Source organism: Labrus bergylta, chromosome 23, assembly GCF_963930695.1.
Source record: "Labrus bergylta chromosome 23, fLabBer1.1, whole genome shotgun sequence".
NCBI lineage: Eukaryota > Metazoa > Chordata > Actinopteri > Labriformes > Labridae > Labrus > Labrus bergylta.
In genome coordinates this window covers 18,312,969-18,325,777 of record NC_089217.1, presented here as the reverse complement: position 1 = coordinate 18,325,777, position 12,809 = coordinate 18,312,969, and the positions used below count along the sequence as shown (strand labels likewise).

General features: G+C 41.7%; 1 protein-coding gene across 9 annotated transcripts in view; it reads right to left on the bottom strand.

Annotated features, from left to right (window-relative positions):
* Positions 1-573: 573 nt before the first annotated feature.
* The window catches only part of osbpl8 (oxysterol binding protein-like 8), a 109,306-nt gene continuing 97,070 nt past the window's right edge, over positions 574-12,809 (bottom strand). For 7 of the 9 annotated variants that reach the window (XM_020649514.3, XM_020649513.3, XM_065951103.1 and 4 more), the window contains 6 exons: positions 11,751-11,887; positions 11,371-11,556; positions 9,646-9,799; positions 7,282-7,384; positions 6,060-6,165; positions 574-5,973 (listed from right to left, as the gene is read on the bottom strand). In XM_020649514.3, the coding sequence (XP_020505170.1) occupies positions 5,844-5,973; positions 6,060-6,165; positions 7,282-7,384; positions 9,646-9,799; positions 11,371-11,556; positions 11,751-11,887 (816 nt within the window). In that variant the 3' untranslated portion in view covers positions 574-5,843. The remainder of the gene's footprint in view (positions 5,974-6,059; positions 6,166-7,281; positions 7,385-9,645; positions 9,800-11,370; positions 11,557-11,750; positions 11,888-12,809) is intronic. The other 2 variants (XM_020649515.3, XM_020649521.3) reach the window with 1 other exon arrangement.

Below are 12,809 nucleotides of genomic sequence, written 5' to 3'. Positions count from 1 at the left end.
GTTTGTTTTCTCTAAAGAATCAGTGATTAGCGTTTAGATCTTGGTCTTGGTTTAGACATACTTACTTTAAGCTCCTTGCACTTTAATCTCAACACCTAAATCTGGATGCTTTATGATTTAAACAGTTTAATATAGAACAAGTACAATTTTGCCATTGTGACGAGTCCGACCCCCCTCCAGGTGTTCCTGTCATGACTCGTTCTTCTTTCTGTTGTAGTTTCCGCTCAAGGCAAGGTCGCAATCAGGGGATGAGCTACACCTGGGCCTGGTGTAGTCCTCACGAGTTCCTCGTCTCCAGACAGACGCTCTCTACCCTGTGAACATCGATTTGGTATATCTCATCTTCGACTCCCATTAGTTGTTGCAACCTAAGAGCCGGGCTGTTACACCATTTTGTACAGTAGTATGTTTATATCATCGCTGTCCTCATTCCTGCTGGTCCGCTCCAACCTCCACCTCTGGAAGTGTGGACAACAGGAACATGAGGAAAACAAAGGAGAAATCCTTCCTGCATTATCCCATTTTTCTGAACAATGAGTAAGGTCTTTTCCTCACTAAAGACAGAGAAGAGCGCAGGATGTCATTTGTTTTTATTCTGTGTTATGTTACATGTGGAAGTTATAGCGTCCATGGAGATACAGTAAATATATTCAGGTACTCGGGTAGGAAAGATGTGTGTGTTAAGGGGGGGATAAATTGGGGAGTGGGAAAGGGGACGAGGGGGAGTTGACATTGAAATTGTGCACAAGTTGAGGACAGTCGCTTTGTGTGTGACATCGATCGTAATAAAAACCAGACTGTGAGCATTGAAAAACAAAAAAAAGAAACAGTGACCGAACGCTAAAAGCAGAAAGAAAACAACATGAACCCACATATAAAAGAGGAATAAATAAAATGTATTTTACAGACACAGCAACAACAACAGACAGTAGAGATGTTTTATTTCCCTCTGAATTTTGGTGTGTGAGAGAGCGAGAGTGAGAGAGAGAGGGAGAGAGAGAGAGAGGGGGAGGAAGACGAATATGAAGAGGAGTGGGGGTCTCTCTCTCCTCTCTCTCCCTCACTCCCCGTGGCAGGATTCAGCATCCAGAAAAAAAAACAACCTACAGGTGAGTTGCCATAGCAACGCTTAAGGAGGGGTGAGGAGCTGGATGAGGAGGTGAGCTGTGGAGCTTTGTTTCTAAGGCTTTGTATGGCACGTCCGCTCTAAAACACTACAAGGGTCTCAGTCCAAGGCCAGGTTGTTCAAAGAAGTTTCATCTGGATAAGAACGACCGCGATTTTACCTCTTTATTCTATCAGGTCATCCAGCTCAAGTTTGTACCATCTTTAAGGAGAAAAACTGGAGAGGATCAACGTGCTAAAATCGGACTTTTAAAGATTCCAAGATCTGAATATCCAGTGGTCTAAATGTGACTTCATACTACTTAGTTTGTCCACAGGGGGGCGCAAATCTACACACTTACAGATAAAGACAGCTGCTTTTTATCAAATATTTTGTTTGATATTAAAAGCTGTTTTGTGAAACATTTTAAGGGGACAGAATCCTTAATTTTTCTCCTAAAAGCATAACGTCTTCGTTTCTACTTTGACACTTTTTGTTCCTGTAAATCTGAATCCAGACCTCTGCCGGGATCAGAATAATCCTGATTTCTTTTGATCAAAGTCATCCAAATCCAACCAAAAAGTTTTGGACAACACAAACTGGTGGTTTTGTCCAAATAAAAAACTTTGTTATCCTTTTTTCTCCTAACTAGTTTTCAAGGTTTGATCCAACTTGATAACTTTTGAACAACTGGGCCGAGGTCCTGACCGAGTCTAATACCTTTATTCCAGATCATTCCCTTCTTTACTTCAAGACTTGTACTCTACGTTTCTCAGCTCCACATCACACCCCTGACATCCCTTCCGACCTCCTCATAACCAAAACCTCGATCTACCCCCTTCCCGGTCCGTCTCTAGAAGGCACTGTTATATATTCTCCACATTCTAACATCTGGATTTAAGATGAGCGGTCGAGGCAATGAGGATACACAAAAATACACGCACAGATACACACGGGCCAGCCGGGTGACTTACTTGTGGGGAGGGGGTGGGGGGAGGGGGAGGAGGGGGGGTACAGCTGGCTCCTGACCACGCTACAAGTCTCTCTTCACACCTGTGGTTATGTTTTTATAGCTCAACAGTCTGCTGACGGCGGAGGCAGTCGGATATGTAAACGTCGACAAGGCTGACATCATGACGTGACATGATGATGGTCTGATAGTAAGTTTAACGTTGCCTCAGTTAGGAGTCACTTAACAACTGTTAGCAGACAAATCAATGTTTTAAAATGTTCCAGTATGCCGCCTTTATCTTCGGTATATGATGACGAACGATTAATTTTATAAACCAACTTTTCAGGAACACAAACTTAAGCCACTGCCGGAGTCTTGATAATGGCCAGCAGGGGGCGACATAGCATTAAATACGCCCAATAATTAGCACACTTGAGTCACTTGATTTATTCCCTCAAGTTAAATTAAATCCTTAAAAAATATGGGCTCAATCACTTTTGTTTTTGAACAGTTCCTTTTTTTTAATTTATTTTTTTATTAAAGTCCCATTCAGAGTAAAAACACAATAAAGCCGGTTCTGATTTACTGTTTTCTCTTTTGTCTTGCAGTAGAACAAAACAAGTCCAAATATGTTCCCTTCATGGCTCTATGGTGGCCTTACCTGAGGCTCCAGGTAAAGTCACTGTGGCTATGTCCACTTCTTATAAACAGTGTAATGGGACAGGTTTTTATTTCATTGTTATAATGAGCATTACTTCCTTTAACCTAGTATGTTGTCATAAGTCACATGATGCTCATACGCCTGCGTAAAGTCTGCTGAACATTGTTATATCGCCCATTGTTTCTGTGACTTATAACTCTCTAAAATCCGAATTCCTCAAAGGAGAAGGCGACAGATTGGAACATTAAATCTGCTGAATGAAAGCAACTTCCTGATACCGACTGGATGGGAATCTAACGGTGTAACCCCGGTTGTTTGATTTTAAACTTTTCTGCCGATGTCCATGTGTATCTACAGAGCGGTGGACAGAAAGACACACGAGGCTGTAAAAAGACCGGCTTGTGCACAGAGTGTGGAGTGTCCGCTTTGTGGAAACCTTGTTGGTGTTGAAACGCAGAGAGCTTCTCATGAAGAACAGGTCAGCCCCATCCTTATTTACACAGTGAACAGGGCCGACTCCTACTCTACACACTGAGTTTGGCTGGTACTTGGCGTACATTTGGAATGGTTTACTATGGTGATAGTAGTAATTAGAAAAAGTCTATATGCTCCTCCCGCTAGTGGCTTACTAAAGCTTCTATTCTAGTTTTCCTGGTGAACACCTGAGGCGCAAAAGCACTGGAAGTGATGATTGAATTTAAAGTAGTAGCCCTGACTGAGGCGCAGTCAGCAGCTGTCAGGAGTGTTCAGGCTTTCCTCTGCTATGGCTTGGAGTCACATGTCTTTTATGCTTCATATTAATGATTGCACAACTTTTCTTATTTTTTAAGGATAAAAACTTTTTTCGGACAGACATTGGTTCATTTTTTCCCTCCTTAAGTTAGACCAGGAGATTGATTCCACATCGTTTGTTGAGAAAATATGAAGCCAAAGATCTAAGTGAAATTGTACTATTGTAAAGGAAACAGTTGGTTAGCTTAGCATAGCATAACAACTCTAAACAGCTGGCCTTGTTCTGTCCAAATTATACTTCATAAAAAGAGGATGAAGCTTTTTGGTTTGAAAGTTCAAACTTTTTGACTTTAATCTGCATTCCTTATAACAGCCAGCAGGGGGCAACTGCACTGGTTGCGAAATAAGTCCAATAGTATAGAAGTCAATGAGAAAATGACTCCACTTGATTTATTCACTTTTTCCATCTCAATCATGTATGTCAAGTCTTTTTCTTCACAGCACGATGTTAGATAGAAAGAATTACGCTTCGGCAGCCTCTGATTGTAACGAAAGTATTTCAGGACAACAAACAGCGACCTGATTCAGTTTCTGCCAGCGACTCGTCAACAAAGATGGAGGCTGAGCTTTGTATATCCAAACGAGCTTTAAAGTGTTGAGAGGTCATCTCCTAATGTGCTACGTTTTTTCTTTTGTCTTTTTCAGACATTATGCTAAGCTAACTAGCTGCAAAAACTACAAATCTTAGCAAATGTCTAATTTATTGTCAAAAATATCTCATTACTTTTCTTCAAAAAGCCAGATTCACCCGACAGGTCCAGATAAACACTTCATTTTAAGATAAGATATAAAGAGCTAAATGTAAAGCCTACAGTACAATGCTTGTGAAGAGTAAAAAATATCAACAAATTCAGAAATCAAATGAGATAAATTCTATCCAAAGTAGTCAAGACACTGAAATACATTTAGCCTTCTTCACTGGTTGATATTTCTTTTTACTCATCACAAGCAATCCAGACCTTATTTTTCTACTTGCTCTATCCTGGAACAAGACGTGTATCTGGATTTGTCAGGTGAATGTGGCTTGTTAAAAGTTCAATTAGATATTTTTGACTACCAATCAGACAATACACTTACTAAGATTTGAGTCGTTGCAGTGTAGTCGCTGTAAGGACAAACTTTGGAGTGGTAGGGTTTATGTGATCGCGCATACTTCTTTCTAAAACGTACTCTTAGGTCTAAGAGGGCCGTTCGTCCCTTTGCTTAGTCGATTAAAAACCTGAACTTCTTTTACCTGAAACTGAGGCAGTGGTCACTGAAGCTTGGGGAAAAGAATCCCACATAATATCGTTATTTATGGCGCTCTGTTGATATATAATTCATGACTGAATTTGTGTTGTTAACACAAATATCGGACATTTCCAGTGCGTTTGTGCCTTGAGACAAAATACTGTACATGGGGCTAAAGGTCCTAACACTCCTCTTTCTGTACATGCTACCTACGGCGCACAAGGACATGTCAGACCTCTCTCGTCTTCTTGAAACACTCGACTGCAAAAAGTTGAAGTATTTGAATTTACAGCAGAAATTATAGCTTCTGTTCCTTTTGATATATCACTTGTGTTATTCGTCTTCGTCTTCCGTTTTCACATGTAGAAACCCCGAGCCGATAAGAAAAGTCATCTGATAATAAAAAAATAAAAGTCACATCAATTGGACCACTTTGTTTCCGTCTCCCTTATCGCCGCTTGTTTTTTTGTTCCAAGCAGACTTCTAGTCACAAAGGACACACAAAGCAAAAAGAAACAAAACAATAAAAAAAAACATTTAAATTAAAGGTGTGGTGTTATTTTTATTTTTTTCAAAGTCTGTGACCATCCGAGTCGTAGCGCTCGTCTCCTCGTGTTTAAAAGGTTCCCTGTTGTTTGAGGTGAAATGTGAATCAAAAGAAAACAAACAACAGCTTTTAAAAAAACCAACAACAACAAAAAACAGCTGCTGTCTTTGCCCCTACATCAAGGCAAATCAGTGAGCTCCGGAGTGGCAGTTAAGAGACTTTATCACACCTCCACTTTCTCCTCCTTATCGCTGCTCGTCTCCTCTTTGAAATCTGCGGATCTCCCCACAGTTTTTGGAATGAACTGGTTAAAAGTTTAGTTTTAAAAAGTCTCTTTATGGAAGTCAGGCTCCACTTTTCTGGACGTGTGTAGTTGGATTAAATAACGACAGAGAAGAAGAGAGTTCGAGACCTCGATAATTGCGAGACGTAAAAGTTCACCTCTTTGAGACCCCCCCTCCCTCATGTTCAGAGAGTGTGTCAGGAGGGTGTGAGTGTGTGTGTGTGTGTGTGCGTGCGTGTGTGAGGGCACCACTCTCTCCGCAGTGTATGGCTGCTACTTGAAGACGTAGTTGATAAGGACCTGAAGAAGGACGAGGAACACGATGATGACGTAGTCGCGCTGCTGGAGGAAAGAGGCTCCCTCTACCCGGCCGGCTGCACGGCTCCGCAGCACGCTGATGCTCCTAAAAAGTACACACAGCGATTATTTGAATCTGATCAACATGGAGACATTGTATCAGACTCAACAAAACCAACAGATCAACCTCACCTGTTAATGTCCTCCTGCGTCTTCTTTATAGATTCAATGGCACTTTGAAGTTCACTGAGGTCGGTTCCTTTTTTCCTCAGCCGGCTGTTATGTTTACTTTTGTGTCCTGCAACAAACAGTGTTCAAAAGGAGCAATATGTAACTCTGACACCTAGTGTTTACAATGGGTACTGCAGTCCAAATTCAAAACAGAGAGAGCTGTCTCCCCTCGCCCCCTCCAGAGTTGTTGCTCACGCAGGTCACCATGTGGTGGACTCTGAAGCTTCAGTGTTTATCCAGCTCTGCATGGGTCTGTAAACCTTTCTGCGTTCTAACCTCTCTCAATTTTTCAAAAGCATCTCCAATATTGATCCTAGTTTGAGCACATTTCTGCTCGTGGAGCTTATTAGAAACATGCAGAGGCTTTTTAGGTCGGGTACAATCACTTCTATCTGAACCACTTCTCTTACACGCTTCCATTGCTGCAACACCTGTTGGTTTGACCTGATAACTGCTCTCATATCTGACAAACCGAGGGGCGTCCAAAACAGCCGTGTGGGGGGTGTCTTAAAACCACCTACCTTCTCTGGTCCAAACAAATCCAGAGCATTCAGGAGCAGAATCTAAAGTTAGAAGGAGGACATACTGGCTGCTGCATTGTTGTCAGAGAAGCCAGCACTTCAACATAGCATGTTTCCTTAATGTCTGATCATATAGTAAGATCATCTCAGAGATGTCTCTCAGCTCAGTTTGAGAATACAGGCACAGAAGCTAGGTTATACATTGAAGCAGACGGGTACGTTTGCTCCAAGTTATATTGCTATTTTTAAGAAATATCGAGCTAAAGGTTTTCAGAAAGCATTCCCGTGTTCATAAACGATACATACTTAATGATTTTGATGATGATTAGAGCAGCTGTAGATGTATTGTTGATGACAGTATGTTAACTTTATTATCACAAAAAAGTGCTCTGCCTCTGGTCACTTCCTGTCAGCACCTGTGTGTCTGATCGGACTTAAAGCTGTTTGTTTGACTGACATTGTTTCCTCCTCTCTAGATCCTTGATCGTGTTGATCTTACTCTCTAAACTTCCCCGCTCTGGTTAAAAGCGTCTGCTAAATTAACAGAAGAACTGTCGTAGAATTGTAGATATTTTAAAATATTGTTATAACCAGCTTTAAACCGAAATCATTTGTCTTCTGGTTGTTGCAGTTTACATCTGTTCAAACTCAATGTGACTCACGTTCGCTGCCAGACGAGTCCTGTCGGTCGGGTTCTGGTGACGAGCAGCCGCTCTCAGGGCTCTTGGGCTTGTCGCTTTTATGTTTCCTCTTTGGCACCGTTACCTACATGCATGGACACACACATGAGCACAGAGACGCACACAGAGAGATACAGGTCAGATAAACAGCAACCACCAAAAACTTAAATAAATAAAATATCTTTGTAACCACAAATAAACAGGCGAAGAGAATTGTTAACTCACACATCGCTACAGCAACATTTTGAAAGAGAGAGAGAGCAAGAGTTCCCCTCCCTTTACACACACGGTCTTCAAAACATAAACATGCGAGTCGGCACGGCTGTGCAAGGCATGCTGGTACATCACTCAGACACATCTATTTAAAGGGCACACAATTAACCCAAACTGCTAAAAAGCTGCTGTGAAATTAAAATGATTCAGTCTGAAGGGATTAAAATCTGACTGGATTACTGCTCGTATTCCTAAAGCTTTCTTAGATAAGATGAAATGTTTCAGGCCTGGAGGCAGAAACAGCTTTTAAAAAGACATCAGGTCCATTTATAGAGAATGCAAGGATCCTTGGATCAGGATCATGCTTTACCGTCCATAGTAAGCTAAATTAAAAAAGTGTTGACCAAAGAGAAACTTCACTATAAAGGGAACTTGGTAGGTTCAAACACACACACAAAAAAAAAAAAAAAGAATAAGGAACAGGCAGAAATTAAAGTGACAGCACAACGGTATTCTTTCATTTTTTGATATAACAACAGGGACAAGGAACGGCTCGGGAAGTTTTGAGAAGTCGGAGCAAACCTAGAAACAAAAAGTGAAGGTGAGTTGACTGGATGAAAGGTGGAAACGATGTGGTGGATGTCCTGAAGCGAACATGCTTTGCTGTTCTTTCCCTTAGACTTGACATGGGAAAAAACTTACAAATAACAGTCTTTAAAATGAACTTTTACAGTCGTTTATTGTGATTTCATTATATTTCTGGATGGGATTTTGCAGTCGTTACCCCCCAAAAAAAACTTTAAAACAGGTGTAGCCAACAGAACATCACCTATTTTTGATGTTTTGGTTAGATGTGGTTGACTCGGACGTTTCTGGGTGGGGAGTTGGTGTGTTTCCCACAGCCAATGACGGTGCGCAGGTGAGTTTAGAAGTGGAAACAATTCAGAGATTTGACGCGATTCAAACCGTCGAATATGACAGACGTGGACGTCGCAGCAAAGAAGAGAAAATATAATCAGTGAGGCGAGGGTGAATCTTGTGTTAGCTTTCACCCACAGACAGAGAGTTGGTATGCTTTCTGTTGGACAGACAGGTGCCTCACACTGATGTTAGTTGTTCTCAAAAGGGTAAGGGCTTTGGGTGCTGGCAGCCTAGTCGTTAGAAGCTCTATCATCACTTCTGGGCCTCCATACATGTGTGGTGATGACTGTGTCTGCAAAGAATCTGTCCTCTGACTAGATTTTGATGTTTTGGTTTGTATTGGTTAACTTGGACGTTTCTGGGTGGGGACGGGGAGCTAATGCATTTTTCCTACGTGATGACAGCGTGCAGGTGACATGGATGTCAAAAAATGAGAAAATAGAATCAGAGCAAGGAGAAACACACAGCAGATAAAGCTTGTTCCAAGACTAAGGTGAACCTTAGGTTGGCTTTTACGTGCAGTTGGTCTGCTTTCTGCTGGACAGGCAGACGCAAAACACCAATGTCAGCTTTTGCTAGCCTGCAGTGTAGGTACAAGCAGTAAGCGTACACACTACATACTGCAGGATGTTTATGCTTCTGGGGGCGATGAGCCCAGGAGGAGGAGGCCTAGTGACTCCACCTTTAATGTGTTTCCTCACTGGCCTAAGCTTGCAGACTCAGAAGCTATGACCACTTCTTAAACACTGTCTATCTTTATTGTAACATTTTGAATGCAGACACAGAATTGAACGTACACTTGCAAATAAAGACTGTTTCAACTTATATCCTTCAAGGTTACTTTGAAGTTCTTGAAACATTGTGCAGAAGTGATTAAACTTGGAGCGGCTCTTTCACATAAAACCAGACATGTTTTAGCTGATTCAACTTGATCCTTTGGCGGAGGTGAAGAAGGGAACATGAATACCTGGTTATCCACTTCCTTACAGCATGCAGTGTTAAACACAGACAGACACACCAAGGTAGTGAAAGCAAAAGAAGAGAGCAAAAATGAAGATGAACAGGTGAAGACGGTGATGGCGGCAGGCGATGACGACACAAAGAGAAGAAGCGACAATGAAGACGAAGCAGCGGGTGCTGCGTGGAGGGTGGCTGAGACGGCGAGCTTGTTTTTTTTTTTTTTTAGGGCGGTTTTTGATCGGGACGACCTACCTGGCACTTGCAATTGTCCCTCCGCGGCGCCTGGTTACTCAGACTAATAAGACTGCCAGAACGTACCATAGGGGTGCGGTGTCGGACCTTGGTCTGGATACAGCCGTCTTTCTCAAACTGGATCAGGTCGTTGAGCGGATCCCATGGCCTCGTGCTGATTAAAAGAGAGACAGAGAGGGTGACATTAGGAGTCAGGAATAGAAAATGACAAAGAGGAGTCGAGCAAAAGAAAAGGCAGAGAGCCGGATGAGAAAGAAACAAAGAAAGATTGAAAAAGAAGACGTGGAGATGGACATTATCTATTATATAAAAGCTGTCGATTAAGATCAACAGCAGTAGTCTGCTTGTAGAGGCACATCCCTGCTGCAGATATTGTAAATCACCACTAGATGGCGCCCTGACACACCAGAAAATTCACTATTAAAGTAGAAGGGGAGGCTTTAAAGTGAAGTGCCTCGGATCTAGAGCAACTGTAAGGTGTCATTGAAGTATGCAACGTGTAAACAAAATAACTGTGAGGACAGAATTGCTTTCAAGTCTTTTTTTCAGTCTGATTCTCTGGAAAAATAATTTGTTTTTTAATATCGTCATCAAAAATGTATGTGCTTCCCTAAAGAGGCACAATTTTGTCTTAGAGCTTCAGAACTAACTCGACCCACAAACTACTGCCAAGTTTTCATCTCATGAAGGTAAATTGAATATGATTGGTTATCTTTCTCTTTTAGTATATTTGATTTAAAAATGTAACTTCTGTCTTCATTTATATCCCCATTTAGCTCATTTGGTTGAATTTGAATATTCGTCTTGTAAGAGGAGTCTGACCAATGAATTAGTAGACTCATGTAGATGTCCAATATAAACTTAAACAACAGGTTGTTTTGGCACAAACCAATCAGAAACAAGATGTCGTCATACAGTCACGCCAAAAGAAGCTGTAGTTATTTTTTGTCACAGTAAATATTGTGTGTGTATCTTTTTTTTTTGGATACACATCAAATATCCTCTTATGATTATATTGTCGTCAGATTTCATGGGTTAGGGTTGGATTTTTTTTTTTAGAATCTTTAAATTATGGGGTGCCAATAGCTTATTAGTTGGTGCACGCCCACCATTAACAGTGGCGACTCCTTTCCTGCATGCTATTCCCCACTCTCTCTCTCACTCCTGATTTCTGACTATATTCACTGTCCTATCAAAATAAAAGCATAAAATACCCAAAATAAACCTTCAGAGAATTCTTAAATCTCATATTATCCCGAGGAGCTGGTGGCACAGTGGTTAGCGCGTGCGCCCCTTGTATGGAGGCTGTAGTCTTCCAAGCAGGCGGCCCGGGTTCAAATCCAGCCTGTGGCTCCTTTCCCGCATGTCATCCCCACTCTCTCTCTCCCTGATTTCAAACTCTATCCACTTTCCTAACTCTCCATTAAAGGCCCAAAAATAAATCTCATATTATCCTGTTTTGAAATGAAGCGACAATCAGGCTATTCTTGTTGGTGCTTGGCATTCTTCTTTGTGGTTGTGGCTGAAAACCCCTCACACTGGATTATTAACACTATCCTGTCGTACTGTTTAGTTTTGTTCTGTTGATATTTCCCATGACTTGATCTGAATTTTGTTCGACTCAGGTAGAAGATAGAAGAAACCATGTTTTGACTTTTTTCAGTCACTGCACTCTGACCTGATGTCAAACCTCAGAAGCTCACAGGAAGTAGAAGTTTCACTCACTCGGCATATCTGTAATGCCACTCTCCGGTGACTGGGTCCTGCTCAAACAGCGCAGGGATCCACTCCTCACATTTGGCTTTCCGTTCACGCGCAGATTTCCTCTGAACCTCCTCCAGGATGAACTTCTCGTTGGTGGCCTCCGTTTGGTCCTTGTTGTTGATGGCTCGGGTCACATGCTGCCACAGCCTGATGGATTGAGAGGGGGCAAAAGGCATGAAGGTTGTCTGCACTCAAAAAGGACAGATGGTAACTGAAGACCAGATGCTAAAGAGTGACAGAGGTAAATGTGGGCAAAGAAACGACACACACACAGCCCATAATAAGGACACTATTATAAAAAAATTAACTGCTATATTGTGAATAGTTCATCAGATCTTCACCTCTCTGATTCCAGCTCTCCCTGCTCCTCTGGTGGGACGGTGCAGCGCGTCAGTCGACTCTGCCTCAGGTCTGGAGTCGGGTTCCAAAACGTGTCGGACGTCCCTGTCTTCTTGTCGTTGATGAAGATCTCGCTGTCCTGTTAGGGGGAAAAATGTTCCTTAATTTCCTAATGAAATTTCAAGATAAATTAAAAAACATTTACAGCTGTTATATGACGCGATTATTGGGTTTAAAACTGTGGGAACCAGGAAAGCTCCATTTTGGCAAAATGTACTGAAGATCATTGGTTATATATATTTTAGAGATTATCAGTGGGACATTAAATTGCACTATTTGGGTCCAGAGTGCTAACCATTACACCATGGAACCACTGCATAGCATCCTGAAAGAGCAATGAAACAACTTCTTGCATGGCAGCACCATGTGTGGCTGTTAAAGTGCAGAGAACTGGACAAAGAGCAAGGGAAGAAAAAACATTGCCACAGAGGATAGTATGAGAAAGCAACCTTTGCTGGCTGGCTTCAACATGTGTTTAAGTTAAAAGAATAAAGCCCTGGCCAGTCCAAGAACACTTTGTCAATTACAATTTAAGGACCTAGTGATAAGGTACAGCTCAAGGTTTCCAAATCAGTGCATTAACAGAGGGCGACACCATAACTTTGTAGGGTTGGGTAGGGGTTAGTTGGGTAGGGGTGAATCATGGGAGTTTTGGTCTTCATGCAGATGAAAATCTGTGTTGAAAATTGAAAATTTAGCCAAAGATGTAAATGTTTTCAAACTTTACTTTTAGTCGTTTTATTGTGATGAAACAACCACAAGTATAGTTAGCCAACACAAGACGTTTGCCCCTTTAATACCTCACAGTCTGACCCAGAACTTCCACCAGATATGTGTGCATTGTGTGTCCGCTACACAGCACAGCGATAATACCATGTATGTGGTATAAAACCATATAAAAACCCTTCACAAACCCACCCACAAACACTTCAACAAACACACATAAGGTCATTGTTCTGAACCGTCAAAATGGAGTGTTTAATTTTAAAAAAGAAGCCCTG